At 43.3% G+C, this 27,981-nt stretch overlaps 2 protein-coding genes across 2 annotated transcripts in view; one reads left to right on the plus strand and one right to left on the minus strand.

Moving 5' to 3' along the window:
- DNAJC2 (DnaJ heat shock protein family (Hsp40) member C2) overlaps nt 1-1,666 on the plus strand; it is a 23,503-nt gene extending 21,837 nt beyond the window's left edge. The window contains exons 16-17 of the mRNA XM_039517616.1: nt 9-163; nt 1,536-1,666. Coding sequence (XP_039373550.1) covers nt 9-163; nt 1,536-1,610 — 230 coding nt within the window. The 3' untranslated portion in view covers nt 1,611-1,666. The remainder of the gene's footprint in view (nt 1-8; nt 164-1,535) is intronic.
- On the minus strand, nt 1,560-13,746 carry PMPCB (peptidase, mitochondrial processing subunit beta). Its single transcript, XM_039517625.1, has 13 exons — nt 13,642-13,746; nt 11,876-12,016; nt 11,270-11,356; nt 10,304-10,433; nt 8,276-8,474; nt 7,885-7,964; nt 6,950-7,062; nt 6,278-6,421; nt 5,458-5,618; nt 2,987-3,072; nt 2,823-2,911; nt 2,088-2,163; nt 1,560-2,002 (listed from the first exon to the last, which is right to left on the minus strand). The coding sequence occupies exons 1-13, from the start codon at nt 13,744-13,746 to the stop codon at nt 1,938-1,940; spliced, it is 1,476 nt and encodes a 491-aa protein (XP_039373559.1). The 3' UTR covers nt 1,560-1,937.
- Between the last annotated feature and the right edge of the window lie 14,235 nt (nt 13,747-27,981).

Consider the following 27,981-nt stretch of genomic DNA (forward strand, 5'->3'; position numbering starts at 1 on the left):
TGAAACAGGACTAGTCACAGATTCAGCCCCTTGGACTACAGAAGAGCAAAAACTTTTAGAACAGGCTTTGAAGACGTATCCAGTAAATACTCCTGAAAGATGGGAAAAAATAGCAGCTGCTGTCCCAGGCCGGTCAAAAAAAGACTGCATGAAGCGCTATAAGGTAGGAAATACTGTTTTGCCTTCATCCCATGATTATGTGGTTAGCCTGCTGCAGTCTCCACAACTGCCAGAGCTGCTGATTCTTCAAGAAAAACAAGTGGTAAAAATTACAGTTGGTCCCAGGATATGAGAGATACAAGGTAGGTGAGGTAATAATCTTTCATTGGACCAGCTTCCGTTGTGGGAGGGATAAGCTTTTGAGCTTCACAGAGCTTTCATTCAGGTCTGGGGAAAGTAACCAGTATGTCTATGCTAAATACACTTTGGAATAGATTGTGAAACAAGTATCGGGGGGTAGCTGTGTTAGTCTTTAAGGTGCCACCAGCCTCCTGTTTTTGTGGATACAGACTAACAGATTTATTTGGGCACAAGCTTTTGTGGGTAAAAAACAAACCCTTCTTCAGATGCATGGAGTGAAAATTACAGATGCAGGCATTCTCTTCACGTATAATGCTGCTTGCATCTGTAATTTTCACTCCATGTATCTGAAGAAGTGGGTTTTTTACCTAAGAAAGCTTATGCCCAAATAAATGTTAGACTTTTAAGGTGCCACCGGCCTCCTCATTGTTATTGTGAAACAAGAGGTTCATACATGCTGAAGGAGACTGCTTAAAATTAAGTGAGCAATAAAGGTATGTTACAAATTGTTATAATGAGCCATTATGACACACCAATTTGTAACATCTTATTGACTGCTAACCCTTAACTGGCCTTCATTTTAAGTGGTCTCCTGCATCTTATATTCAGCTTAAGCTATGTCTAAACTTTACCATTACAGCAAGGAGAGGGGTTCTCCTGTCACTGTAATTAAGCCACCTCTCCAAGAGGCAGTAGTTAAGTAAATGGAAGAACTTGTCCACTGACCTAGCATTGTCTACATGGGGGGTATGGTGACTTAACTACATCACTCGGGGATGTGGATTTTTCACTCTCCTGAGCAATGTAGCTGGGTTGACTTAACTTTTTAGTGCACCACTGGCCTTAGACACTGTGGTTACCTTCCTCTGAAGAGCTCCGTGACGCTCATCCCTTCCACCAACAGAAGTTGGTCTAAATAGGTAATTTTTTTTTATTTTGTCTCACAAATTAAGGTTAACAAGCATGACAGAGTAATGAAAGGAGGAAGTTAGCCAGCCAAGCTGTATCATTGTAGGAAAGGGAGCATAACTGTGACTAGTCATGTCACATCTTGGCTTTGATATCCAGCCTCTGCTTTCTCAGAATTATCAACTCATATGAATACTTGTATTTTCCAAAGGCAGGCCCTTGGCTATCCAAAGTCCTGTTTCGGTTGGCAGTTAAGTCACCATCTGATTAGTTATTTGACAGTTTGATTGATTAAATATACAGATTTGTTTTTTTTAACTCTGCAGGAACTTGTTGAAATGGTTAAAGCAAAGAAAGCTGCCCAAGAACAAGTGTTGAATGCTGCTAAAGCAAAGAAATGAGACTCAGTGACAATCTTTGTTGTGTGCTGTTTTATAATAAAAATGCAAATACTGTACATGTTTTTATTCTTTAGACAAATTACATATAAATAAATGTTAACTTTCTGAAATTAGTTTCTCCACATACAAAAGGGAGAGGAATAATTGTCAAGGTGACTTCCCCCAAGTGACGGTTTATGTAATTTTTGGACGCTGTTTCCCATGGGGAGGGCTTTTGGGACTGAATGGGGGGGGGGGGGGGGAAATAATCAAATGTGTTTGTCTTCATGCCTTGTGACAACTACTTTAGAAATCTGGTATCCTCATTAAAACATTTATTATGTGTTCCTAATCACGTAGCCAGTACATGCCACTCTGGATTCTGTTGTAATCTGGAAGTTGTTCAATCGGACCTGGAAATGAAAAAAAGTTAGTCAAGACATCCATTTAAACTGCAGCTTGGCATGGTGAGGAAACAGTGAAGGAGAATAAGCTTACCCACAGCAGCGATGGCAGGGCACTTGTCATAAATGTACTTTGTGCAAACCTCTCTTATGGTCTGGGCATCAATAGCCTGAAAAGTGTTTTAAGAAAAGTAAGTTAATAGTGTCTTGGACAAAGTCTGTTGGAGCCCAGAGTTGAATTATTATAATAAAATGGTTCTACAGCTAATCAGCTAGTAAGTTAGCTTCCATGTCTTTCTAGAGCAGCACTTCAACTCATGAGCTGCTTGCGGCCCAATCAGCACACAGCTGTGACTTATGTGACTGACATACTCAGGGCATACAGAGATAGTATATATACTGTGTGGATATGGCCCACATCAGTAAATAGACTAAGGACCATTGTTCTAGAGAGCCAGCAAAGTTTCAGACAACCTCTCATCCTCTATACCAGGGTGCCCAAATTTACTGACCCTCAGAACCACAAATGATAATCTTCAAAAGTTTGAGAGCCAGGACTGCCTGCTGGGACTTCAGCCCTGTGGAAAGGGGGGAGGGGGAAAATCTCAGGGTTTAAGCCCCACCACCCAGCTGCAGAGCAGAGCCCTGAGCTTCCCCTCCTCCTCCCCCAGTCTGATAGGCAGAGAATGGGGGATGCTCCACAAGCCACACTTCAATTGTGAAAGAGCCACAGGTGGCTCATGAGTCCACGCCTGCTCTATACAACTAAGTTGCTAGCTGCTACATTAACATTCTTCATTTAAAAATACACAACACCTGCATTACTTACTTCAATTCTTGCTTCAAGTTCAGGAATTGGAATTCTACGATTGTAACACAACATCTGTCTCCCAATGTCCTCGCAGATGGGGGTGGACCCTAATGAAGGCAAAAAATACTCTAGTTATCAACATATGAGTAAAATAAGAATAAAAATCCAAATTTTAACCTTACCATCAAGCTGTAACAGCATATTTGTTTTTAAAAGGTTCGTGGCTCGAGATACTTCACTTTCAGTAACACTTGTGCAGAGTCGTATCCTGAAAGACAGTTTGAAGCGCTAGTAGGAAATTTTACTAATTCAAGCAAGAATGGCATTAGTTACTTGAGGTAGGGTGCCATATTACCCATGCACAATGCTAAGACTCCAGGCATATTAGTACACCAATACTAGACTGTCATTTCTAGAGAGCAGAGTTAGTGGTATTCTCAGCATATGTAAGTGGAGGATTAGAGATTTATCCCTGTATCAAGCTTCTTCCATATGAGTAATAAGATTAAAGGGTAAATGTAGGTTGAATCTGAGGAAGCTTTCTAATGGAATGAGCTACTTAAAGTTGATAGTCTCCCCCGGAAGATTTGGGAGAGCCATATCATAGATGTTTAGAACTAAACAAAAAGTACTACACTAGGGCACTGGTTCTCAACCAGGGGTACATCAACTAACCTAGATATTTGCCTAGTTTTACAAAAGGCTACATAAAAAACACTAGCAAAGTCAGTACTAATTAAAATTTCATACAGACTGATTTGTTTATACTGCTCTGTACACTGTACATTGAAATGTAAGTACAATGTTTATATTCCAATTGATTTATTTTATTACATGGTAAACGAGAAAGTACACCATTATTCAGTAGTAGTGTGCTGAGACAATTTATTTTTATGTCTGATTTTGTAAGCAAGTAGTTTAAGTGAGGTGAAACTTATGGGTACACAAGACAAATCAGACTCCTAAAAGTGGTCCAGCAGTCTGGAAAGGTTGAGAGCCACTGCACTAGGGAACAACTCACTAAGTTCAGGGAGATGTATTAAAACAGGTTTCCAAACTCTGGACTGCACAATGCTGGCTGGTCACATGGGGCTAGCTCCCCGCTCCCCCAATGCTCAATTCCATTAAGCAAATAAAAACCTACATTATGGTCCCAATATTACTGTTCCATTTAATCAACTGCTGTTGTTACCATAAACATATAATTAGGTTGGGGCGGATCAGGAAGGGAGATGGGAGCCCATCCTATGAAAGGACAAAAATCCCCTTGCAAAATGTCCTAGAAATGTTCCCATCTGACTTGAATTTTATCTGTGGCTCATGCAAGTCCAGCTGTACTCAGCCAGTTCAGAAGGTGAGTACTCTGGTGTCGAGATGACTCAAAATAGGCCCTAAATTACACCATTCCCTGGCCTAATTTTCAGAGAAATCCTTGCACACCTACAATTTCATTTAGTTACAATGTAATTACTATAATTTCATCAACAGAAGTGGGTCCAGTAAAAGGTATTCTCATTCTTAAGCCGAATATTTTTGGTAAAAAAGTGACGCATCAAAGAGCGGGGCTCAGCTTATAAACGGGTCTACGCCAAAACTTGATGATTTTAAACTCTATGGCAGGGATTGGCAACCTTTGGCATGTGGTTCGCCAGAGTGAGCACCCTGGAGGGCCAGGCCGGTTTGTTTACCTGCCGCGTCCGCAGGTTCAGTTGATTGCGGCCCCCACTGGCCACAGTTCGCCGCTCCAGGCCAATGGGGGCTGCAGGAAGTGGCGGGGGCTGAGGGGCTCCATGCCTGCAGACGCTCCAGGTAAACAAAACATCCCGATCCACCAGCGGCTTACCTTCAAGTTTTCCAACCCTTGAAATATAGGGTCGGCTTATGAAAGGGTTATACAGTTTTTGCTATTTTTTACTTATCCATCTTGGGGGATCGGCTTATAAACGAACAGGCTAATGAATGAGTATATACGGTAATTGAATGTGCCTCTCTGAAAATGTAAACTAAATGCCACGGAGTCTGTTTGCAGTTGTTTGGAGGGTATATAAAGTTAGATAAGTAGTAACAGACCTTACTTACCTTGCATCTTACTCCACAGAAGATTACATAACCTTTCCAATCCCTCCTCCTGCCAGAACATTTAATTTGTAAATCAAATTGCTACACCTCTACCCCAATATAACGCTGTCCTCGGGAACCAAAAAATCTTACCGCATTATAGGTGAAACTGTGTTATATCAAACTTGCTTTGATCCACTGGAGTGCGCACTCCCGCCCCCCGCCCCAGAGCGCTGCTTTACTGTGTTATATCCGAATTCGTGTTGTATCGGGTTAGAGGTGTATCACTGACGTTTTGGGCCAGATTTCACCACTCTTGCTCTTCCAAGTAGTACCTTGCTCTTCAAGTAAACCCACTGCTTTCACTGGAGCTACTTCCAGTGTAAGGTACTGTCAGGGTGAAGCAAGAGTGGGAGAAACTGGCTTTTGGGGAATAAACATCACAAGCTTCTGAATTTAGTCTATTTGTTCTTTCCCAACAAATTTGGACTGTGATAAACACAAACACAGAACACTTTTTAGATGAAGCTGCTATTTTTAAATAGCCAGTCCTCAACCCAAAACAAGCTACTTGGAGAAACATGCGTTTTCTTACCACTCTCTCTGAACGAAGTGCATCATATCCTGTACAGTGGATGGTTCACAAACCATGTAGAGCCCCCACAGTCCAGTATCAGTGTAACAGGTATTGAAAGATTGGAAGCTATGACACAGGTTGCCATGGCAAGTGATCTGGGCAAGCTTGCTGGATAAATTCTGTTTAAACAAAAAGATAAGTTTTAGCATTTCAGGGTTTGCAGGTTTTTAAATATTCTTTCCCACCACTAAGCTCACCCATTGCTATTTCAAATGAGACAGATTGGCAGCTTCCTCCACCGCCAACAATACTGCTATGAGTATGCACCAGATGCTTTTGTATAGAACAGGCAGCTTCCTCTCCTGCACATAATCTTTCACTCTCCAAGTGACAGCCTGAACTTGTCAGTTTTAAACCGCAAAGGTTTTGTTTGTTTTTTTTAAAAAGCCCGAAAAAAATAGCTAGTAAGATTCCAAGAGAGGGAACAGGCACTGGGATATTCATTGCATACAGCTTTGGAGCCTATTTAGTTTTTCCAACTTGTTTTCACTATAGGTTGCTAGGCTGTATGAGGGCTCCTCCACTTTGGTGACTCGGTGGGCCATTCCCCAAATGCACCTGTGCCCAAATTCTCATGTCACATGGCAACAGAATGCATTCAGAGACCATTGGGCTAGATTTTGATTTTTTTTGAACACCGATAGAAATACCCAGGAAACTCAATTCCATCCCAGACAAGGTGGAATTTGTGAAGTGTACTGATGCTGGCAAATAACTGAACTAAACACCTCTTACTGGTATAATCAACCTTCATCAAAGTGCCTTGAGGTTTACTCACCACACCTCCTCCAAAGGAGCGATCCCAGTTGCCTATCAGAGTATTTGCTACCATAAGGGGAATTGTATCTGGGTGAGACCAGCCAACTGCTTCGACAGCTATTGCGATGTGTGCCAAAGGCATCTTGTCATCTCGTATACGAATCTGAATCACAAAAATGTTAACTTCAAATGTAATGCAGCAAACATACCGTAGTGGGTCCATTTATTCAAATGAAGGAAACTAGGAACTTTCAAATAAAATCTAGTGCAAAGCGTGAAAAGCTTTACTCAATAATACCCTTAACTGTCTGCATAAGCCTAATGCTGTGTGTAAGGAAGTCATTATAATAGTCTTTTTGCAGACGATTAAGACGACATAGGATGGCAAAGTGATTTGTCAGAGTTGGGGCAGAGCTGGGAACAGAACACAGGACTCCCAAGTTCCAGTCCTCTGCTGTAACCTTTAAAAACCCCTGCCCAGAAATATATCAAGTGAACAGGATGATTTTCAAGGATGATGAGCATCAGCTGCTCCAATCAACTTCAATGGGAACGATGGGTGCTTAGCAGCTTTGAAAGTCACACTAGAAACTCAAGATCACACCAGACAACTCGTTAATATTAATCATTACTCAGTGTTGCTTGTTGATCTGATTAACCTGAAAAGGCAAAAAGCAATCTCAGTGCTTACCTCACTACCTGTGAATTTACAAGGGGGTAGGGCTGGCATTCCTCCTTCCTGAGTAGACGGTAAGTTACCAAAATGATAATTTGCTAAATCAAGCAATTCATCATGAGAGACTCCTGAACAAGAGAGTTTCATATAGAGCAGTTTTAAAAAAACATATCATCTAAGAAGATCATTTTTCACAGAAGTTAAAAAGCTTCAACTAAGATGCCAGAGTTACAACAATCCATTATGACCTTTGGTTCTCTCCCAACTTGATTATTGTACACATTTCTGATTTCCCAGCCACCCTTTCCACTTCATTAAATGCCATTGCTAAAATCACTATCTTCATCACCTTTCTTGCCTCCTCTATCTTATACAGCACCAAACACAAGCCCTTCTTCTCAACTTCAAGGCCCTACACAGGGCTGCCCGGGGAGGGAGCGGGGCTGCCCGGAGGGGCCCCCACAAGAATATAGTATTCTATGGTATTGCAACTCTTTTTTTAATGGAAGGGGCCCCCAAAATTGCTTTGCCCCAGGCCCCCTGAATCCTCTGGGCGGCCCTGGCCCTACATAATCTCACCCCACCTTTCTATTTTCCTCTTATTCCCTCTCCCATTCTGTACACCATCTCCTTCCTACATTTGTGGCTTTGTGCTCTCTGTCACACTGTCCTCTTACACCTGCAAAAGCCTCTCCGTTGAAAGTGAAGCACCCTCCTTGCCTAAAGATAAATTTAAGGGTGTCCCTGGAAGATTACTGGGGGGAAAAACACAACAGATGAGATGCAGATACACAGAACTTTGAGGGCTAACAATAGGACTTCTATGACCTATTAAGTAGTGGATAAGTCATATTTCTGCGTCTGATCTTTGTACTATCTCAACAAAGTTAAAGTGCTGTATTTTTTAACTTATTTCCAAGTGCTTGCTGTGATGCATGTCTCATACTAACCTCCAGCAGCAGCCAGCACTATCCTGGGTCCTTTATAATGTGTTGTTATGTACTCCACCAAGTCATTGCGATTTATGGATCTGTAGTGGTAAAGAAGAAAGTGACTACACCTCCTGTCAGCATAGGTAGTGTCTACACTGCAGCAATTTAAGTGTAGATAAGTTCTAAGAAACAGAAGTTTCACATTGTAATCACGTCCAAAGCAAACATGTACGACTGAGTGTAAGGCATTCAAGGGAAATTCCACTTGCAATTCCACCTTGTGCAACCCCAAACACTTCATAAGGCATAAAGAGAACAGAAATTGTTCCATTTATCTTTAAGTGTGGTTTTCGAATACTGGAAAGTAACCATGACATTAAGACAAAGAAGAAACAGAAGCTGGATTTACTTGATGTTTTCGGTGGGTCCTAATATTGTCCGTCCCAGTGTAGTGTTCTGATAGGCTGTGGCATGAAGATAATCAAAGACAACTTCCTGCAAATTGGTTTCAACTTCCTGCATCTCTCGAAGGATAACTCCTCGCTCCCGCTCGATCTCTGCTTCCCCCAGTGTACTGTTCTGTATGATGTCGGCAAGAATCTCCACAGCTAGTTGAAAACACAAAGGAATGGGGGACAAGTGTGCTTCAGCAACACTGGAACCTTCAGCTCACTATATCGTAATCAAATAAGCAGCTCAAATACATATTATAAGTGGGCAGAACTGTTAGCATAGAGTACAGGAAGAAAGATCTAACAGGAAATTGAAAATAATCTTCTACATAGTGTAATCTTATTTTGTAATATTTGTTTTAGGAAAACTTTAGTGCCCTTCTCAGAGAGAATGTGTGTTCTTCAGGGATTTCTAAAACTTCTAAGAACATAATGCTGCCCATTAATTTCATTTGGTGGCCCCTAGTTCTTATATTATGGGAACAAGTAAATAACTTTTCCTTATTCACTTTCTCCAAACCACTTATGATTTTATATACCTCTATCATATCCCCCTTAGTCTCCTCTTTTCCAAGCTGAAAAGTCCTAGCCTCTTTAATCGCTCGTATATGGGACCCATTCCAAACCCCCTAATCATTTTAGTTGCCCTTCTCTGAGCCTTTTCTAATGCCAGTATATATTTTTTGAGATGAGGAGACCACATCTGTACGCAGTATTCAAGATGTGGGCGTACCATGGATTTATATAAGGGCAATAAGATATTCTCCATCTTATTCTCTATCCCCTTTTTAATGATTTCTAACATCCTGTTTGCTTTTTTGACCGCCGCTGCACACTGTGTGAATGTCTTCAGAGAACTATCCACGATGACTCCAAGATCTCTTTCCTGATTAGTTGTAGCTAAATTATCCTCCAACATATTGTATGTATAGTTGGGGTTATTTTTTCCCTATGTGCATTACTTTACATTTATCCACATGAAATGTCATTTGCTATTTTGTTGCCCAACTACTTAGTTTTGTGAGATCTTTTTGAAGTTCTTCACAGTCTGCTTTGGTCTTGACAATTCTTTGATGAGAATACTAAACTGCTCAAGATAGTTAATACAAATTATTTTATTTCATATGAACACTATGGAGTAAGACAATTCACTTAGACATACCAGGAATGAACAATTAGAGAAAACTAAAAAAATATAGCTTGTTCTTCAACTGGCAGCACTTTGTTTCTCTCTTCTTGGAAGCTTCTTTTTCACAATATGTTTAGAGACAAATAGCTTAAGTTAACCACAATACAAATATCCAGGGCCCTATCATACCTTCCCAAGGTCAAATACACTGGAGGGTCACAGAGTGCCCAAGATACACTGGGAGGTTCACTTTAGAGTTTGAAAAAAAGTTCCCTAAGAAGGACAAGGGAGCCAAAGTAGGGGCAGGGAACATGATAATGATAATAATAATAGGAGATATACCAATCTCCTAGAACTGGAAGGGACCTTGAAAGGTCATCAAGTCTAGCCCCCTGCCTTCACTAGCAGGACCAATTTTTGCCCCAGATCTCTAAGTGGCTCCCTCAAGGATTGAACTCACAACCCTGGGTTTAGCAGGCCAATGCTCAAACCACTGAGCTATCCTCAGCTATCACTGAGCTGCAAACTCTGCAGCTCTCTGAGATCTGCAGGGGAGTGAGAATTTCACATCTTTAGCCCCAAAGGAGAGCCACTTGGTCCCTAGGAGACGTGCCAAGCATGGGCTACAATGCTGAAGTGCTCCTCTCCAAACCTGCTAAGCCTCATCCCCATGGAGTTTCAGCAGCAGGGCTGGCAAGGAAGAGAGGTGGGAAGCACACTGCAGAGGCACTGTTCTTCCATTTCTGCTTTTTACGGGGTTGTCAGCTCATTTAATTCCTTGTTGTTCCCCTCCTCACAATCTTTAATCTTTAGGAAGGATGCTCCTTCAGAAATTCTACAGAACAGAAGCAGTTACCTCTTGGCAAGTCCTTTGAGAAAGCCTTTGCATAATACACAGTTTGTTCTCTGGATGTGTAGGCATTAAGATGAGCTCCCATGTTTTCAATCTCTAGTTCCAGGTCTAATTGAGACCTCTTTTTTGTCCCCTGAAATTAAAGAAAAAAAATTGTTTACTTGCACTCTAGAAGGTACCTATCCACAAAGTAGCTTTTGCACATGGGGAATAGTAAGGATTTAAAAAAAAAAAAACTGATTTGAGCACAAGAGACATAACTGGTTGGAGGGGGGGGAAGGCTGGCACATCGGTCTTTCCCCGCTGGAAAACTAACTTTAAAGCCTGCACAGATCCCAAGTGAAAATTAACCTGAGGACAGAGTGCCTATTTGTCTCCTACAAAGATTAGTTAAATTCAGCATGACTCAACTCTACCAATCTCAGGTATCAGCAGGAGTGGATCAGTTCAGGATTTAAACATAGTGGAAGAAATATGGAAGGAAGGTTGCACAACACCTGACTCAGACCAGTGTTGTTTTGACTGCATCTCAGTAAGCACTCAAATTGTTAATTTTAAAATGCTGAAATAACAAGCAGAACTAATTCCTGAAATTAACAGATCTGTCATTCTTGAATTCCTCCTGTCAGCCATTTTTGTTTGTTTTTTGTTTCAAATAGATCGAACATGAAATTCTTCTTTCAGGCAAGGCTACAGCAGCACATGCAAATGTACAGGTGAAGCCATACAGATCTGAGGTGAAATCCTGGCTTCACTGAAGTCAACAGCAACTTTGCCATCAACTTCAATGAGGCCAGGATTGCATCCTTGATTTTTATTCTGGACAAAAATCCAAATTGCTTGTGTTTTCTTAGTGATTTTGAAAAGTGAGAGACTGAAATCAGTTGTAAGGAGTCTCCATAGTTATCCTTAAAGATCAGTAAACAATTTTAATTTTAAAAACATTTGAGAACTAGTTTTAATACTTACCTTGAAAGCCATATGTTCCAGAAAGTGAGCTGTTCCATTGTTCTTCTCATTTTCATACCTGCTTCCAGCATCAATCCAAAGACCAACCTTATTAAAAACAAATATTAATTTATTATCTAATAGAATATAGCATTGGCATTGTTTTGCTGGTTCTTACTTTGGCTAAGATTTTACCTTTTATAAATGGACTATACATGGATTTTCAAAAGTGACTAGTGATTTGGGTGCCTCAATTTTGGGGTAAACTAATTTGCAGTTAAAGGGGCACAATTTTCAGAAAGTGATGAGCACCCACGCTCTGTAAAATCAGACCTCTTTACAGTGTATCAAGTTTGGCATCCAAAATCACTAGTCACTTTTTAAAGGCTTAGCCTAACCTTCACACAAACTTGTGGTCATTATTTACAAACTGTTGCTAAACACTTATTCTAAATACTCTTGAAAATACATGTACATAGTTAAGTAAAAAGAACAGGAGTACTTGTGGCACCTTAGAGACTAACACATTTATTTGAGCATAAATATAGACTAACACGGATGCAGACTAACACGGATGCTACTCTGAAACCTATAGTTAAGTAAAAAATTCATTCACAAGTTACCTACTGTGCATGTTGAGAGTCCAGAATCTTCAGAAGCTACTCTCAGGCCATTTTCCAGAGAAGACACTTTAGTCTCAGGAACATTTAAGACTATTTGCGTTGCTGCCTTGGTGGCCCTTAATCTGCTTGTCCCAAGTTGTATGGACTGTAAAGAGAAGCCATTAGTTACAAATTGTAGGCACCATCCTATGATGCTTGTCAGGAAAGCATGTTCCTGAACTTAGAAGTATGAATTATTTATTTTTGATTTGTAAAATTAGCACTGATTTGGTGGCCACAGCTCTTCTCCTCAGAAATGCACCAACTCTGCCCAGAAATGAGGCATGAAGGGGCATAAAATGGACCAGTCTGCAGCTGACCCCTTTTTATTGCAATGGTTAGAGCACTAGCCTGGGCTGTGAGAAATCTGGGTTCAGTACAAGCCACTTAGTCTTTTTGTGCCTCAGTTCCCCATGTGTAAAATGGAGAATAGTAGTAAAAGCATTAAAGATTATGAGGTGCTTAGATATTACAGTAAGGGGCCATATAAGTACCTGAACTAGGCCCAGAAGGGCCAACATCTACAGCTCCTCAATCTGCACAGATCCATGTTTTTATTCAAGGAACCCAGAGTCCAGGACTCATCCTGCAATGCCACCCCATGTAGCCTATAAAACTAAGCAGGCTGCTCCAGCTTCAGCCAAAAACTGTACAGCCACATGCACTGTGGCTTGCACAGATCCCACACAGCCAGACAACCCCATGAGGACAGCAGGCAACTACAAAGCTTGGGGGACCCCAGTGGGCCAGCCTGTACTCCACTTTAGTTCCATAGCCTGCTGGGGACATTAGTTGGTGGCCCCTTCATGGAGCCATGAGTACAGGTGTGTATCTGGCACAGTTCACCCCTCTTCCCAATGCCTGTCCTTTTTGTGGTGTGCGGGAGACCCTGGTGCACAGAATCATAGAATATCAGGGTTGGAAGGGACCTCAGAAGGTCATCTAGTCCACCCCCCTGCTCAAAGCAGGACCCATCCCCAGACAGATTTTTGCCCCAGATCCCTAAATGGCCCCCTCAAGGACTGAACTCACAGCCCTGGGTTTAGCAGGCCAATGCTCAAACCACTAAGCTATCCCTCCCACCAACAACAGCATGTTGAGGTTCTAGCTGCACTTTTCCCCCACACCTTCTTATCTATGCACACCCAATCCATGGCCCCACAAAGTCGTGGGACCACCTCGTCAACCTCCTGCTAGCCATGGACAAAGTGGACATTTATAACGCCAGGGAGAGGAGGTTGGCGGAAGGAAGGGGCTGTGACTGTGGGGCCTGTTTTCGTTCTTTCATCCGTTCACATATCCGGGCAGAGTTTCTCTGGGTGCCGTCCACTGGCTCCTTGGCAGCTTTTGAGGAGCTGTGGGCGCTGTCCAGGGGTCTCTGCTCCGCGTCCCCTTCTGTCCCCTAGTTTTGGTCCTTTGACCGCCCCCGTTACTGTTTTTTTCTTCATTGTCCCCGACTTTAGCTGCTTCCTGGGCTCAGTAGCGCCTCCCCAGGCTGGGGGAGGGGCCCTTAGCTGTCGGCGGGCTCATGCCCGCCCACTTCCCAGCCCCCAATAGGATTACGGGCCAGGGCTCAGTGCGACCCCGTGACAATAACCGGAAACTACAGCTCCCAGGGTGCACCGCGCCGGAGGAAGCTCATTGCCCCTTGATTGCCGGCAGCCTGTGGCCCGGCCAGAGGCCTGGCAGCCCACGCGGCATCTCCCCAGCGCCCCGATCCCTGTCACTCACCCGGGTCGCTAGGGCTGGGGCTGAGCCCCGCACGAGGCGGCGGCCAGGCGCGGCCCAGAGGAGCCGTCGGGCCGCCAGGCAACCTGCACTCAGCGCCGCCGCCATCTTAGAGAAGAGGCGGGGCGGCCGCGCGTCTCGACTTCCGGCGGGAGCGTCACAGGGCGGGGCGCGCTGGGAGATCGGGAGGGCGGGGCGGGGCGAAGGCCGGCCCTGGCAGGAGGGGGCGGGGCAGCGGGTGGCTGCGGGCCGGTGGTGTGCGCGGCGCTGGCGGGAGCAGGCGGCCCGACCTGCTGGGCTGCGGAGGTCTCTGGTGGGCGGAAGAACGAGGCTCTGCGCGGTCCCGAATTAAAAGGGCGAAGCAGGATGAGTTTCCTGTTGAGTTAAAAATCTTCTCTGTGACTATCTGGCTCTTAGCAGCAGCGCCGCCGTGTCGTGATCTTCAGTGTCTCTGTTTTGCTGTTTAGAGTCCGTACGTTGTGGGCCAGGCATATTGCTTCTCTCTGTAGCCTTATAAAAGCCGCTGTCAGCACAGATCTTAAGGCTCAGGGAATTCATTACATATGTTAAAATAAGCAACACAAAATTGCTTTCATTGGCTTCTTTTGTAGTTATATTCAGATCAGGTTTTGTAAATTTCACACACACACCCCATACCGCCAACCCTCTCATGACAGCACTTTATTTTACAAAATTTAAATGAGCCTAAGTGGTTGACAATGTCCTTTTAATAATCTTGGAAAAATATCTGAAGCTCGTGATGAAGCAAGAGCCCTTTGAATCCCACGGCTCCAGTGGTCGGGCAGGGGCCGGTATTTAAAGGGCTCAAAGCTCCCCGCGGCTGCGGGCAGCCCAGAGCCCTTTGAATCCCGGCCATGGCTCTGGCAGCTGGGCTGGGGCCAGGATTTAAAGGGCTCGGGGCTCCCCTCAGGGGCAGGAGCTCTGGGCCCTTTAAATCCCTGCCCCAGCCCCGCAAAGCCTGGGGTTCCCCCTGGCAGCCGGAGCCCCGGGCCCTTTAATTTGCCCCTGAGGGCTCCCAGCCATCTCTTCAACTGGGAGTCCCTGGTTGATTTAAAGGCCCTGGGTCTCCCAGCCAGAGCCAGTGCCCCAGGGCCTTTAAATTTTGAGAGGCCCCGCCTCTTCTGGATGAGGCCACGCCCCCCTCAGGACTCTGGCAGTAGCGGTATGTCCTGTAAGTTACTTTCATCCCTGGTGGCAATACTATACTGGGCCAATCCTTATTCTATGTAGCTGCTGGCAGTGGCTCTGCCTTCAGAGCTGGGATCGCAGCCAATGCTCTCCAGCTCTGAAGGCAGCGCCGTAGTCAGTGGTGCAGAAGGGTAGCAGTACTGACCATGAAATTGGTAGGGCCTTATCTATAATACATATGTTTCCCTTTTCTCCACCTACCCTTTCGATGACAGTTATGCAAAAGTGAAAAAGGCTTGAAATGAGGGGTAACTAAGGGCCCAGGACACTGCTAGACCTTCATGACTTGGGAGCCATACCAGCTATGAAATTGCATATGCTCTAGTTTATACTGTACTGTTTAAAAAAGAAAATAAACTGTAGCACATGAAAACCTGGAAACTTTTCCATATACACTGGTCAGACCAGGCCAGGAACAACAGGTCAGTTGTTTGCCCATGTGAATGGATTGATAGTCTCAGTCTAGATCCTCATGAGCAAACGTCTGTATAACAAAAACAAAATCCAGAAAAAATTGCAATAATTGGCACTGTTGTTGGCTGTTTTATGAAGGGGTCAAGAGCTGTGTGCACATGGATGCTGAACTACCCTTATCACCACTAGGTCACTCTAGGTCAGGGCTGAGGAGCATATGGAAGCTTGCACAGTTGTAACCCATGCTAAATATGCTCTACGGAGAAACAGAGCACTTCAGCCAGAGCTGTCAGTCCTGCACCTTCCATCACAGAAAATTTGCTACCTTGTTTAATTAAGAGATAAGCATTTGAAGAGTAGCAAAGGAAGTAAGTAAAGCACATGAAAGACACGTATTCAACTAGCTATATATTTGATTCTGTTGTTTTTGGAGGCGCATGGACAAAAGCCATTTACACATGACTAGCCACAGTGGAATCTATATTGTATAAATTAGTGACACTGTGCAAATGGTCTTACTAGTTGTGTTGTGTGCTCTGCTGCACCATGCCCCTTGCAAAGAGTGTGTGCTCTTTTACCCATGTGGAGCACACACCCCGTCAACACTCACCATGCTTTGGGTGTTCTGAGATGTGTGCCTGGCTAGCATCAGTGAGAAAGTGATGTCAATGTTGCAAAAGGTGTATTTAACATAAATATTTCAACGCTGTGCACGAATTTAACAATCCCACTTCTGTGCATTGTCCCCTGTGCTTCACCAGATGTGGCCTTCAGGAACTTTTGTAGCAGTGAATCATCTTTATTTTTTCTCTACACGGTGAGATTGCAAGCACTGCCAATACATGCACAGGCATTTTAATCACTTTATTACAGGAATATAAAGCCCCAAATGTTACCATTGCCACCTAGGAAAACTACATGTAATGTGACATTGAAGCAACTCAGACAGACATATATCTTACTGGTGGTCATTGTCAAAATGGTGCCTCAAAGCCTCCCTGATTCGAATAGCTCTCCTCTGGGGTCCTTTGACAGCCCTGGTATCTGGCTGCTCAAAATCAGTGGCCAAGCAGTCTGCCTCAGCACTCCACCCCTGAGCAAATCTTTCACCCTTAGCTTCACAGAGATTATACAACATACAGCATATGGCTATGACCAGGGGAATATTATCCTCAGTGAGGTCCAATCTGCAATAAAGGCATTGCCAGTGCACCTTTAATCTGCCAAAGGCACATTCAACTGTCATCCAGCACCTACTGAGCCTGTTGTTGAACTGCTCCTTACTGCTATCTAGGTGTCCCGTGTAAGGTTTCATGAGCCACAGCTGTAAGGGGTATGCAGCGTCCCCCAGGATGACTATGGGCATTTCAACACCCCCCACTGTAATCTTCTGGTTAGGAAAGAAAGACCCCACTTGCAGCTTTCTGTAGAGGTCAGTGATCCTAAAGATGTGTGCATCATGCAGTTTCCCAGAGCATGCCACGTTGATGTCAGTGAAACACCCACAGTGATCCACAAGTGCCTGCAACATCATGCAGAAATACCCCTTCCTATTGATGTACTCCATTGCAAGGTGGTCTGGTGCCAAAATTGGAATGTGTGCGCCATCTATTGCCCCTCCACAGTTAGGGAAGCCCATTTCTGCAAAGCCTTCCACTATTTCATGCACGTTTCCCAGAGTCATGGTCCTTCGTAGCAGGATGCGATTTATTGCCCTGCACACTTGCATTAACGCAGCCCCAACAGTCAACTTCCCCACTCCAAATTGATTTGCGACCGACCGGTAGCAGTCTGGAGTTGTCATCTTCCACACAGCAATTGCCACATGCTTCTCTACTGAAAGGGCAGTTCTCATTCTGGTGTCCTTGTGCTGCAGGTCTGGGGCGAGCTCTGTGCACAGTTCCAGGAAGGTGGCTTTCCCATCCAAAAGTTCTGTAGCCGCTGTTCATCATCCTACACCTGCATGATGATACGATCCCACCATTCGGTGCTTGTTTCATGAGCCCAAAAGCAACGGTCTACCCTATGCACCTGCTATGTGAATGCCAAAAGCAATCTAAAGTTGCTTCTATCCATATTGTGCAGAACGTCAGGTGCGTGTGAGTGTTCTTCAGTTAGGAACTTCATGATTAACTGCGCTGCCATCCGCGATGTCTTCATGACAGTTATCAGAGCATAGGAGAGTAGTGCAGAATCCATCCCTTCTCACAAAGATGCTGGGGTACACAGCAAAGAAGGGCCATTGACAAAATGCCACGAAAGAAAGCTGGAACCCATTGAGTGCTGGGACCGAAAGCAATGCATCATGGGACATTTAGCACTTTCCCAAGATGCGCCGCAATCTGCTTCATCGTCCCATAACACCTAGCGACAAAAGGACTGTGGGATAGGTAACCACAGTGTGTTGCTCATTATTGTCAATGATGGTGCCCCCACTGTGGACACGATCTGCTGACAAAGACAGCAAGTGTGAACACAAAATTGCGATTTTTATTATGTCGACTTTTGGGTGTCAACATCACTTTTGTAGACACAAATTGGTAGTGTAGACATGGCCTTATGTAGACTGACTGCTAAAGGGGGACAAAGACCAACACTGTATGGTGGTAATGTGGTTTATAACACATAGTGGCTTAAGTTACCAGAACTCTCTCAATGTGGCCCCGTAGCGGGGTGGTCACCCTGCTCCAGCTCAGAAAGGGTTAAAAGCCAGCCCTTGGAGAGAGCTGGGGTTGAGAGCTGATCAGGAAGGTGCTGGTCCTGAAGTACAGTGGTGGAGATTCTCCAGCCTTGGAGAGAGATGGACCTGTCTGCCTGAAAGAGCAGAGTACCTTGGACAGCGCAGTGCTGGAGAAGGGCAGGAGGAGCTGAGGGAGCTCCAGCCTGGCAAACCTCCAGGCAGAGGCCTTGCTCTCAGAGCCGGAAGAGGTATTAGGGCTGTGGGGAGGCAGCCAGGGAGGACCACTTTGCGGCATTTGGAAATCAATTTGTTTCATTCCAATTGAGGTACATACTGTAATATCATTTCACAACAATGAGAGGCCTCAGCTTAATTTGCTCCTCATTAGATGCTGAACTCTGTCCATCATCCATACCTCCCACAAAGCAGGTGGAGACTCCATTGCTGTAGTCTTTTCTCCTATCTCAACCCTGTGATTTCCATGGGTTATTCCAGTTATGGCTATTTCAGTACAATTAACATTCTGATGAGAGGTTAAAATCCAAAGTCTGTCAAGAGATGATTAATTTTACAGCAGTTTTGTCTACGGTCCTGAGGGGGTAGGTTCAAGTTACAACACTGATCCACCAAGTCCACTGATGCTGTTACATACATTCATACATATATGTACACAGCATATATATATAAAATCACAGGGAACAGTACCAAGTGACTAAGGTGACCAACCAGACAGCATATTATGAATAGGGAATCGTCTTTGTTGTCACAGTCAGCTGTTCAGGAACAATCTATACATTGAAAAATGGTCAAATAAGCCATTTGTTGAATAGCTATGTTAAAGCACAGAGTTATAGCCCTGTAAAGGCCAGAAGCTAAATTCTGCTGTTGTTTACACTGATATAAATACAGAGTAACTTCATTAATATTAATTAGTTCAACTGATAATTGAAACTAGAATTTAGCCTCAGGGCTGTAACAAAGTTCCATAACATGTCTATAACATGGGTTTGTCTCATTCACACAGGCAAGAGCAAAGGATGTTAGAATACATGGCTGGAGCATTGTGATGTAATAACATGATGTCCTGTCATGGTACATTTTGCTGTGTAAATAGGCCCTTCGAATTCACTCATGTAAATAGCTGCTTAACTCAAATGAGCAGTGACCATTCCCTCCTATCACTTCACCTTGGAAGAAAGGTCAAGGTTTTAGTTCCTGTTTGCATTCAGGCATGATGACTCCTGCAGTTTGTGTGGCAGTGCTTGTTACAGAACACTGTAGCTAGTTACATGGAAGACTATTGTGGAATATGTTGCATTAAGTGCAAACATTAAATTAAATTGAAAAAAGTGATGTTAAAGTTCAGATTTTACATGCACAGGATTCAGGAAGTTCATTGTTAAGGCTGGTGCCGATGGTTTAGCTGTGGAAGTTCTGATATTGGAGATATAAAATATGACATGAAATATGCACTAGAGACAACCTGCAGGATGATGAAGGCTGGGGATAACTGAATAACCTGGTATGCAGTGTTGTGTTTAGCTGTGTTGGTCCCAAGATATTAGAGATACAAGGTAAGTGAGGGACCAACTTCTTTACAGTGTGTGGGAGTGTGTGATGATTTCTTGTTTGAGCTGATCCCTTATAGAGTATGAGAGTTGCAGTAAATGGTTCCACAGTTTTTCTGAAGTCCTTTTGCAGAGCTGTTCTGCACATTTGGAGTTGTACGTAGTGGTCAGATGGTTATAGTCCCCTCTGGAGATGATGATGTGTTTATTGCATTTGCTCAGGAAGTTGATGTTGATGTTAAGTTTTGCTTCCTTTTTCTTCATGTTTGCATTGCAGGTGGCAAAATGCACTATCTTCCATTGTTGTATGCAATGTTGTAGCCATGTTGGTTCCAGAATATTAAAGATACAAGGTGGGTGAGGTAACATGTTTTATTGGTCCGGTTGTTACCAGATTTGCCCGTTACTTTGCGGTATGCTCATTTATTCGGGTTACTCTTCTGGGGAGGGCGGGGTGTTCTGTACTTCTATCAATGTACTGCTCGTGTCACTTGTGTTTTCATATGGAGCTCTACTTCTCCCTTCTGCAAGTCCCCTCCCAATGGAGCTATCCTGCAGGACCTAGGTTCCCTAGGGCTGGGTTCTTTCAGCCCCAGAACCAGATGAACACACACACACACATCCACACATACATTAACAGAGCAAGTCTGAGTGGCCCATGTCAATCATCACTGTCAAGTTGACCCCTTATATGTCTTTAGACTCACTGGGCTGGAGGAAGCAGCATTTTCAAGCTGCCTCTTCTTATATGCCCCTGGGCTCCATGGACTAGGTCAAGCAGCACTTTCAAGCTGTTAACCCTTATGCGTCCCAGATTCAGCACGTCCCTATCCCCACTCTCACATCACAATTGTACTGGCAGTAACCTACTTGATGAGCAAACCCCACAGTATTTTGGGCGCTGCAGGGATCTTTAGCTTAGGTAAAAGAAGTGTTGCTGTAGAGTGAATGGGGGAAGCTAAAAACACGAAAGAGTAAAGTTCAGCAAGAGAGAGAGAAGCAACCAACTTAACCATAAAAGTTATTTATTGAATACTAGTGATAACTACACAAGGAGGCTAAACCAACATAACCTACATTATTAAAGGTTAATACCTAAGGTAGAGAGGAAAACAGAGAGAGAGAAAGAAGGGGAATCTCACTGCTCCCTGAAGCTTGAACTGGTCGGGGTTCCCAGGTAATGGTGGTAGCTCAGGGTCGTGAGGGCAGGAGAGAGGCAGAGTCCCCAGCACGATCAGTCAGGAGAATATGGAGTCCCAGTGGAACTGATGCATAGTTTGGATCTAAGCATCAGAACACTTAGTGGAGGATGAGTAGGGATTTTTGTAAAGAAAAGACAATGGTTCAAGGGAGAACACTAGATTTGTTTATAGGTAAACTGATGACTCAAGGGTTTTCTTTAGGCTAGACAATAGGAGCTGATCACTCTTGGCTATGGGTGGTGTTTTCTTCCAGGGAGCTCACAATGCAACTAGGCTGCTTCGACAAGTGGGTATTCACCCATGAAAGCTCATGCTGCAAAACGTCTGTTAGTCTATAAGGTGCCACAGGATTCATTGCTGCTTAGGCTGCTTCAGTATTTTGGATATCAGTCAAGGATTCATTACTGGAATTGGTCTGATAACTGCTGAGCTGGGTGTGGGCGGGCCTAGGTTCATTAGCATCTGGAGCAGAGATTCCCATGATGCAGTGTTTCCCTGCTTTTTCTGGTCCCAGAGTTCAGTGCGGTTCTCTGTTCTCCATTCTGTATACAAATTGAGATGTCTCCCTGTCCCATTTCTCATGCAGATGAGGCTAGGGGAGTTCTCTGTTCTTCATTCTGTATGCTAATGGAGACGTCTTAATCTTGTCTCCCTTGTCAGGAGGGGTCTAGGTGTGTCTCCCAACACCCTTCACTGCTCTCTGCAAGTTTTTTCCTCTGATGGGTTTTGGTTTAAGTAGAGGCTGGAGGGGTGCAGGGTGTCTTTCATGAGTCAGGCTGGATACTGCACCCTGGTTCTCCAAGAACACAGAGCTGACTGGTATCACAGCTTCAGATGTTGGTCCAATAAAAGATATTACTGCATCCACCTTGTATCTTTGTATAACCTGGTGGCATTTTCTATCAAAAAGGAAGTTGATCCCATACTCCTGCCACTGACACTTTATTTTCTGCAGATTTTTAGATAGTCACCCTCAGTAGATACAGAGTATTGATTTTCCTCTTCTTTTTCAACAAGGAAGGAGCCAGATATAATTTGCAGATTTATGGCCTGATTCCAAGGGGTGCTGAGCACCCACAACTTCTACTAAAGTCAAAAGTGCTGCTAATCAAAACATAAGCCATAGTACTGACAGCTATGGTCACATCCTTTTAATAGTGGACATGAGAGATATGCTATGGATGAATTGCCTTGCAGACACCAGTAAACAGGTTTTTAATCATGCTATCCTGGAGCTTTAAAATTCCTTATGAGCTTCATTTCCTGCATTGTAAGGTCAATTCCATTGAATAAAAATGAGTCCTTGTACAAAAGATATTCTTTCTGCAGACAGGTGAGATTCTAAGACTACAGTACCATAGCAGAGCAGTGATTTTGGTGCAAGATTTTTGCTTTTCCTTAGCACATCTTCAGCCTTGTTACTCATGGACTCTACACACAACAGCAATGCCTCTTGTGGCAAACCCAGGCCAAATGGCTACAAAGGGAGGGGTAGGAATTAGTCCCAGGGGGGTTAAAAGGCTTCTCCCTATCCATTGAGGAGAGGCAGCTGTGAGAAATTAGGTTCCGCTGGAACAGGGGTTACCAGGGAACTAATTTGGTTCAGCTGGCCCCAATTGCTGGTGACCTTTTTAAACCCTCCCTGGCAGGGAAATGGGGAGGGAGTACCAGTACATAGGTGCAGCAAGGCCCTGCCCTCTTCCAGCAAGGAAGACTGCACTTTGTCCCCAGAATGGGGAGAAAAACAGCAAGGGACTAACTGAGAGGAGGATCAGCCAGACCCTGCGTGACTGGGAAGGATTTTACTTTGCCCAAGCCTGTGTCTCCAAGGCAAAAAGGGACTGAGCCAGCTGAGGAGAAGCAGGTACTTTGCCACACTCTGGAAAAGTCACGTGGAAGAAGACAGAGAGACAGTGACTGAACATTCTAAATCATAAAACAAAGCCTGGTTCAAATAGTATTGCTAAATGTCCCCTTGAGTTTCTCTAAGATGTAGAGTAGGGGTGGCCAGAAAAGAACAATTTCATTATGTGAAAATTTCAAGATTTCAAAATTTGTTTTTCTGAATCAGAATGAAAATGAGACTTTCAAAATTTATCATGAAAGATAAGTTGGCTCTAATGCCTAGAGTGCTCATGTGAGTTGTGGGACACCAGGTTTAAGTCCCTGCTCTGAATCAGGCAGTGTGGGGACTTGAACCTGCGTGTCTCAGAGCCCAGAAAAATGCCACTGGGCTAGAGTCAGTCTCTTTCTGATGAGTAAATTCTATGCTGGACCTGAATTTCCTTACAAAGTTTTTTGTTGGCACTGATATGTACAAAACATTTTGGTTTAGATGAAGCAGCATTTTTTGACATAAAGAAATTTAGTCAAAAATGTTTGACCAGCTTTAATGTATAAGTACATTGTTTTCAGCCTTTTTTCATATCAAAGGATAAACATATGTTTAAAAGAACACATTTTTCTCTTAATTTTGTTATTTCATCCTTTACAGAATTTTTCTGACAAACTTAATAAACACGATAAAAGGTCTAATACAGGAGTTTAAAATGTTAACATGTGTTATGAAAGCCCAGACATTGTCTTCAGGTTCCACCAAAGAACAGCCCATGGCTGAAATAGTTACAACACATGCAGGCACAATACTGTGGTTTTCTAGAATAATGGTCCAAACCACTAAAGCTCACAGTAGAGTTCAGTTTAAAGGTTTGAATTAAATTAGCTATGTACTGGCATTAAAAACCAAGCAGTGGTTTATTAGAAATCTTATATCTGCCAACTCTCGGATGCTTTTTTACTAACTTTTTTTTTCTTGCTTGACTATCCAATAATTTTGTGAAGCTACTGTTTGATGGTGAATTTCAAGTTTAAAACATCTCTGGGAAAATTAACATAGCATCTTCCATTACAGCCAAAAGTCTCACTTCTGTAGAAGTTCTAGGGAAGTAGCCAATTCCATGCATAGGCATATGATTGTTCACAAACACACAGTTTACCAATGAGTTCACAACAGAATTAGGAGCTCTGAGAAAACAGGTTTTGATCCTGAACTGTTTCACACTAATAACCCACACAAATCTGTTCTTGCACAAGAATGGAATGAACCTTTGTTTTACAGGCTTGCACAGCTCTATCTCAAAATGCTATGTTGTGGCCCATTACTGTAGTATTTTAAGGGCAATAATATACATTGTGTGCTTAAGTATGAAACAATCTATTTTGAAACAATAAATCAACAACAAAACAGACATTTACTTCTTAATATGCCACTATTATGTCTGACATCCTCAAATTATCTTTCACGGGTTCTCCAAATCTTTATACAGGTAAATTAAACTTTATACACTACTACAGGTACATTAAAAATAGTCCGCTTGGTTATAGATCTGTATAAAATTCATGGCCTTGCTTCACAGTGGGTTGCAAACATTTTCTTTGGTTTTCCTCCAACTGGGCAACTCTGTGTTTTTGGTTTGACTTTCTTGTTTGAACTCAAAAATCTGAAAGCTGAACTTAGACAAAACTGCAGGGCCTCAAGAGGCTCTGTATCAAATCCATGATCCTCCCACTGTTTTGTTGCAGAGCAGCAAATCATCTCAGGTTTGCTTGAAATTGGACACAGGTTCAGTCCAAGAGGTTTTGGAACTTGACAGAGCTTTATGACACTTTTTTAAGCTTGTTAGAAAACTCAGGCGAGTTTTACATGGTTTCAGGTGTCACTGGGTGAGACTCACCTCTGTACAGAAGGTCAGCATAAGCCCAGTTTTGAAGGCTTAGAAGAGGCTTAAATGGTGCATATAAAGCTTTATATGTGCTAACATATAAAGGGTTAGCCCTTTGCACAGGGTGAATTTCACCTATGGAGAACATTGTACGCAATGCAATTATTTATTCTTCCTTGTCTCTCTTGTGATAATAAATGAGGAAATCTGTAAAAGACGTTGGGTAAAATTCTGGCCCTAAGGTAGTTGATGGCAAAACTCCCATTGTCTTCTGTAGGGCCAGGATTTAACCCCTGGATGCTATCTGATTCCAACCAACATGCTGCTTTATCATTTTGGAAGTGATGTTGTAAAGTTCCTTGTTATGTTCTGCTTCTCATTCATCCTGGCGGCAAGGGGGCTGGGGTATACAAGAGAAAAAAACTCTGCTTGTACAGGCGCTTAATAAAAAAGAGGAGGCCTTCACAGAGGAGGGTCAGCTTGATTAAATGCAAAGCTGGATCATAACATCTTGAATCTAGCACCATTTTTCTAGGATAATTAATAATAGCCTCAAAGGGGTTAGTCAAGAATAATTTGGATTTCCGTCTAACTGGGAGTAGATTACATATCTTCTATAGGATTCATAGCTTTTCATCACCAGCCTGGTCTTACAGCTGTACTGGTGAATAAATTCTCTGTGTCAATCAGTGAAGAACAAATTGCAGGTACACAGAGCTGGACAGTTAATGGTAGCAGCAGAAGTTAATAAGGTTGCCGATTGCTACAGGACAAAGGAAAATAAGCCTCCTCTTTCCCATAAGCTGTTGTTTTAAAACCAATTCAAAATTAGTTCTTAGCTCCGCCCTCACTTCATTTTTCTTTCAAACTTCTGCAACACCAAATTCCTTTTCATGATGTTTTGTATTGATTTTTCTCTTTTACAATAAAACTAGCATTGCAACAAACATAACTTCAGAGAAGATGTCGATACCATGTCTTGTCAGTATATTTTAAACATGTCTATATAATCCACCTAAATAATGCTTAACAAGCTAAAACCCCCAAAACAAACCGGGTCATTGTCTGTTTCAGTTTCATTATTGGTTCAAGCCAGCTGCCTTTAAGATGTCTAAGCAATGGTATAATTGATAACACATATACAGTGTGTGCCTACACAAGCCAAAGATTTTCAAAAATTACTAGTGACTTTTGGGTGCCTCAACTTTTGAGTGCCCAATTTGGGGCACCTTAACAGGACCTCATTTTCACATGGAGGGTGCTTAGCATTTTCTGCAAGTCAGGCTCTTTTCATGTGTCTTAAATTGGGCACCCAAAAAGTTGGACACCCAAAATCAATAATCATATTTGGAAAATCTGCTCTCTTCCATAAAACGAAATTCATCCCGGCGTGGAGGACACTTAAAACTACCTGCAAACCACTAACATCCCAAATGAGTCTTTAATGCAGGGTTTTTAAGGACAAGTGGTGGTGCCTAAAGCCTTTGGAGTACCCTCTGCGTTGTGGTGGCTTATCCCTATTATTCCCTGAGCCAGGATTTTCATCTATAGATCTTTAATGAAGTGGTACACCACAAACAGACTTCACTACTGCTTTGGTGTTTAAGAAAGAAGTATGCCGTGCATATAAACGTTGAAAACAATACTTATGCAGTCATTGCTTCACCCTTGAATTCTCTGAGTCTTCCAAATCAGTACCTTGTTGCACTTTGTGTGTTGACTCCGCTGCCCAGAATATGTAAATTTCTGATGTAATTAGCCTCATTTTGGCAGGGTAGCGGCAGGGCCGGCTCCAGGCACCAGCGCAGCAAGCAGGTGTTGGGGTGGCCAATGGAGAGGGGCGGCATGTCCGGCTCTTCGGCAGCGGGTCCCTCAGTCTCTCTCGGAGGGAAGGACCCGCCGCCAAATCTCCGCCGATCATGCTTTTTTTTTTTTTTTTTTTGCTGCTTGGGGCAGCAAAAACGCAGGACCCAGGCCCTGGGTAGAGGCTTGACATAAACATGTCTTAGGTATCTTGACCACAGTACATTCCAGCCATCCCTTCTACACAGCCAAACAAGATCAGTGGCTTGTGATTTATGCCGAAGGTGGAAAAGGAAGGAAAGAGTTCAAAGTCAAACTTTTTTCATATTTGTATACAATTGACATCATATCCCGCCCCCGTGATCCCTTTATCCCACCTCTCCCCTGAATATTTGGTTTGGAACTCATTCAATTTAAGATCTCAGTCTTGAGAGATCAGGGAGAATACAATTTGAAGGGTTACTATTGCACACTTTAAATCATAAATATCGGGACAGAGAGTGAAAACTATATGTCAAGTCTGGGGCATAGATGAGTTACAGCACAACTGCAGCCGTAAACCCAAGTTCTCCGCAGTATTTTTCTTTAACTATTGTACCTGGACACAACACTGCCTACCTCTAATCTGGAATGTATTTTATTTATTTATTTATTTCTATTTTCCATTGCCACTAGAGGAAAAAATAAGACACCCTCGGAGTCCAGAGATGGAAGAAGTGTATCCACATTAAAAGTCACAGATTAGTTCTCAGCTAGAGATGAATATGATGAAAGATAAAGGGCCAGACTGTTCCGTGCGCCAGTGATAGTAAAGGGGCAGCAATCTCGCCTTCATATGGGACTTTGTCACCTAGCTTAGAGCCAATGTTACAGTTCTATCCTGGCCCCCTAAAAGCCTCCGCTGTTGGGGGTGCGGCAAGCAGGGGGCATTGCTGGAGCATGCTTTGTTCGGGCTATGCTGTGGCAGCTGAACAGGGCAAAGTGAGCTGTAATAAGACAGCCCAGTTAAGAAGATAGCTGTTCCCGGGATGTATCTAAGTACTTGCATGGCGATCATTACCAAAGCACGTCACAATCACGAACAGGTTTTAAACTCCAAACTAGAGCTGGTCTGGAATTTTTCAACAAAACATATTTGCAAAATGCCAGTGTGTCAAATTGAAAAATTTCATGGGAAAGGATCTGTTTGGACAAAAGTTTCATCTGAAAGGTTTCCTCAGGTCCAGGGTGGAATTTTGGGGTGTGTGGGGAGGGAGGCCCACCCAATAAGCCAGCAGTAAGGGCACTCACCAGAGATGTGGGAGAAACAGGGACTTGCTCTAACCAACAAACAACAAACCCCTCAGAGGCAGGGACAGAGCCCAGGAATTGAGATGGTGGAACAATTTTCATTGAAACAGTTTTCTGCTGGAAAATCCCATTAAGATTAAACAAGTTTGCTTTTTGAAATCATAAATCAATTTGGATGAAAATTCTTTGCAAAAATACTTTTTTTGCAAAACAAAAGCATCTCCTGTTTGTCACATACTGTTAAATTGTCTCATTGCACACAAAGAGGAGAAAGCAGCAAAGAATCCTGTGGCACCTTATAGACTAACAGACGTTTGGGAGCATGAGCTTTCGTGCTCATACCGACGAAGTGGGTATTCACCCACGAAAGCTCATGCTCCCAAACGTCTGTTAGTCTATAAGGTGCCACAGGATTCTTTGCTGCTTTTACAGATCCAGACTAACACGGCTACCTC

Source organism: Mauremys reevesii, linkage group 1 (assembly GCF_016161935.1).
Source record: "Mauremys reevesii isolate NIE-2019 linkage group 1, ASM1616193v1, whole genome shotgun sequence".
NCBI classification, from domain to species: domain Eukaryota; kingdom Metazoa; phylum Chordata; order Testudines; family Geoemydidae; genus Mauremys; species Mauremys reevesii.

What these genes read in the sequence shown, in the direction of transcription:
- PMPCB (XM_039517625.1), bottom strand. Translation starts at nt 13,746, where the DNA reads ATGGCGGCGGCGCTGAGTGCAGGTTGCCTGGCGGCCCGACGGCTCCTC. An exon ending in CCCCAGCCCTAGCGACCCGG is followed by an intron (nt 12,017 to 13,641) that starts GTGAGTGACAGG and finishes TTCTCTTTACAG; the next exon opens with TCCATACAACTTGGGACAAG. An exon ending in GCTCCTTTGGAGGAGGTGTG is followed by an intron (nt 5,619 to 6,277) that starts GTGAGTAAACCT and finishes TTGTTTAAACAG; the next exon opens with AATTTATCCAGCAAGCTTGC.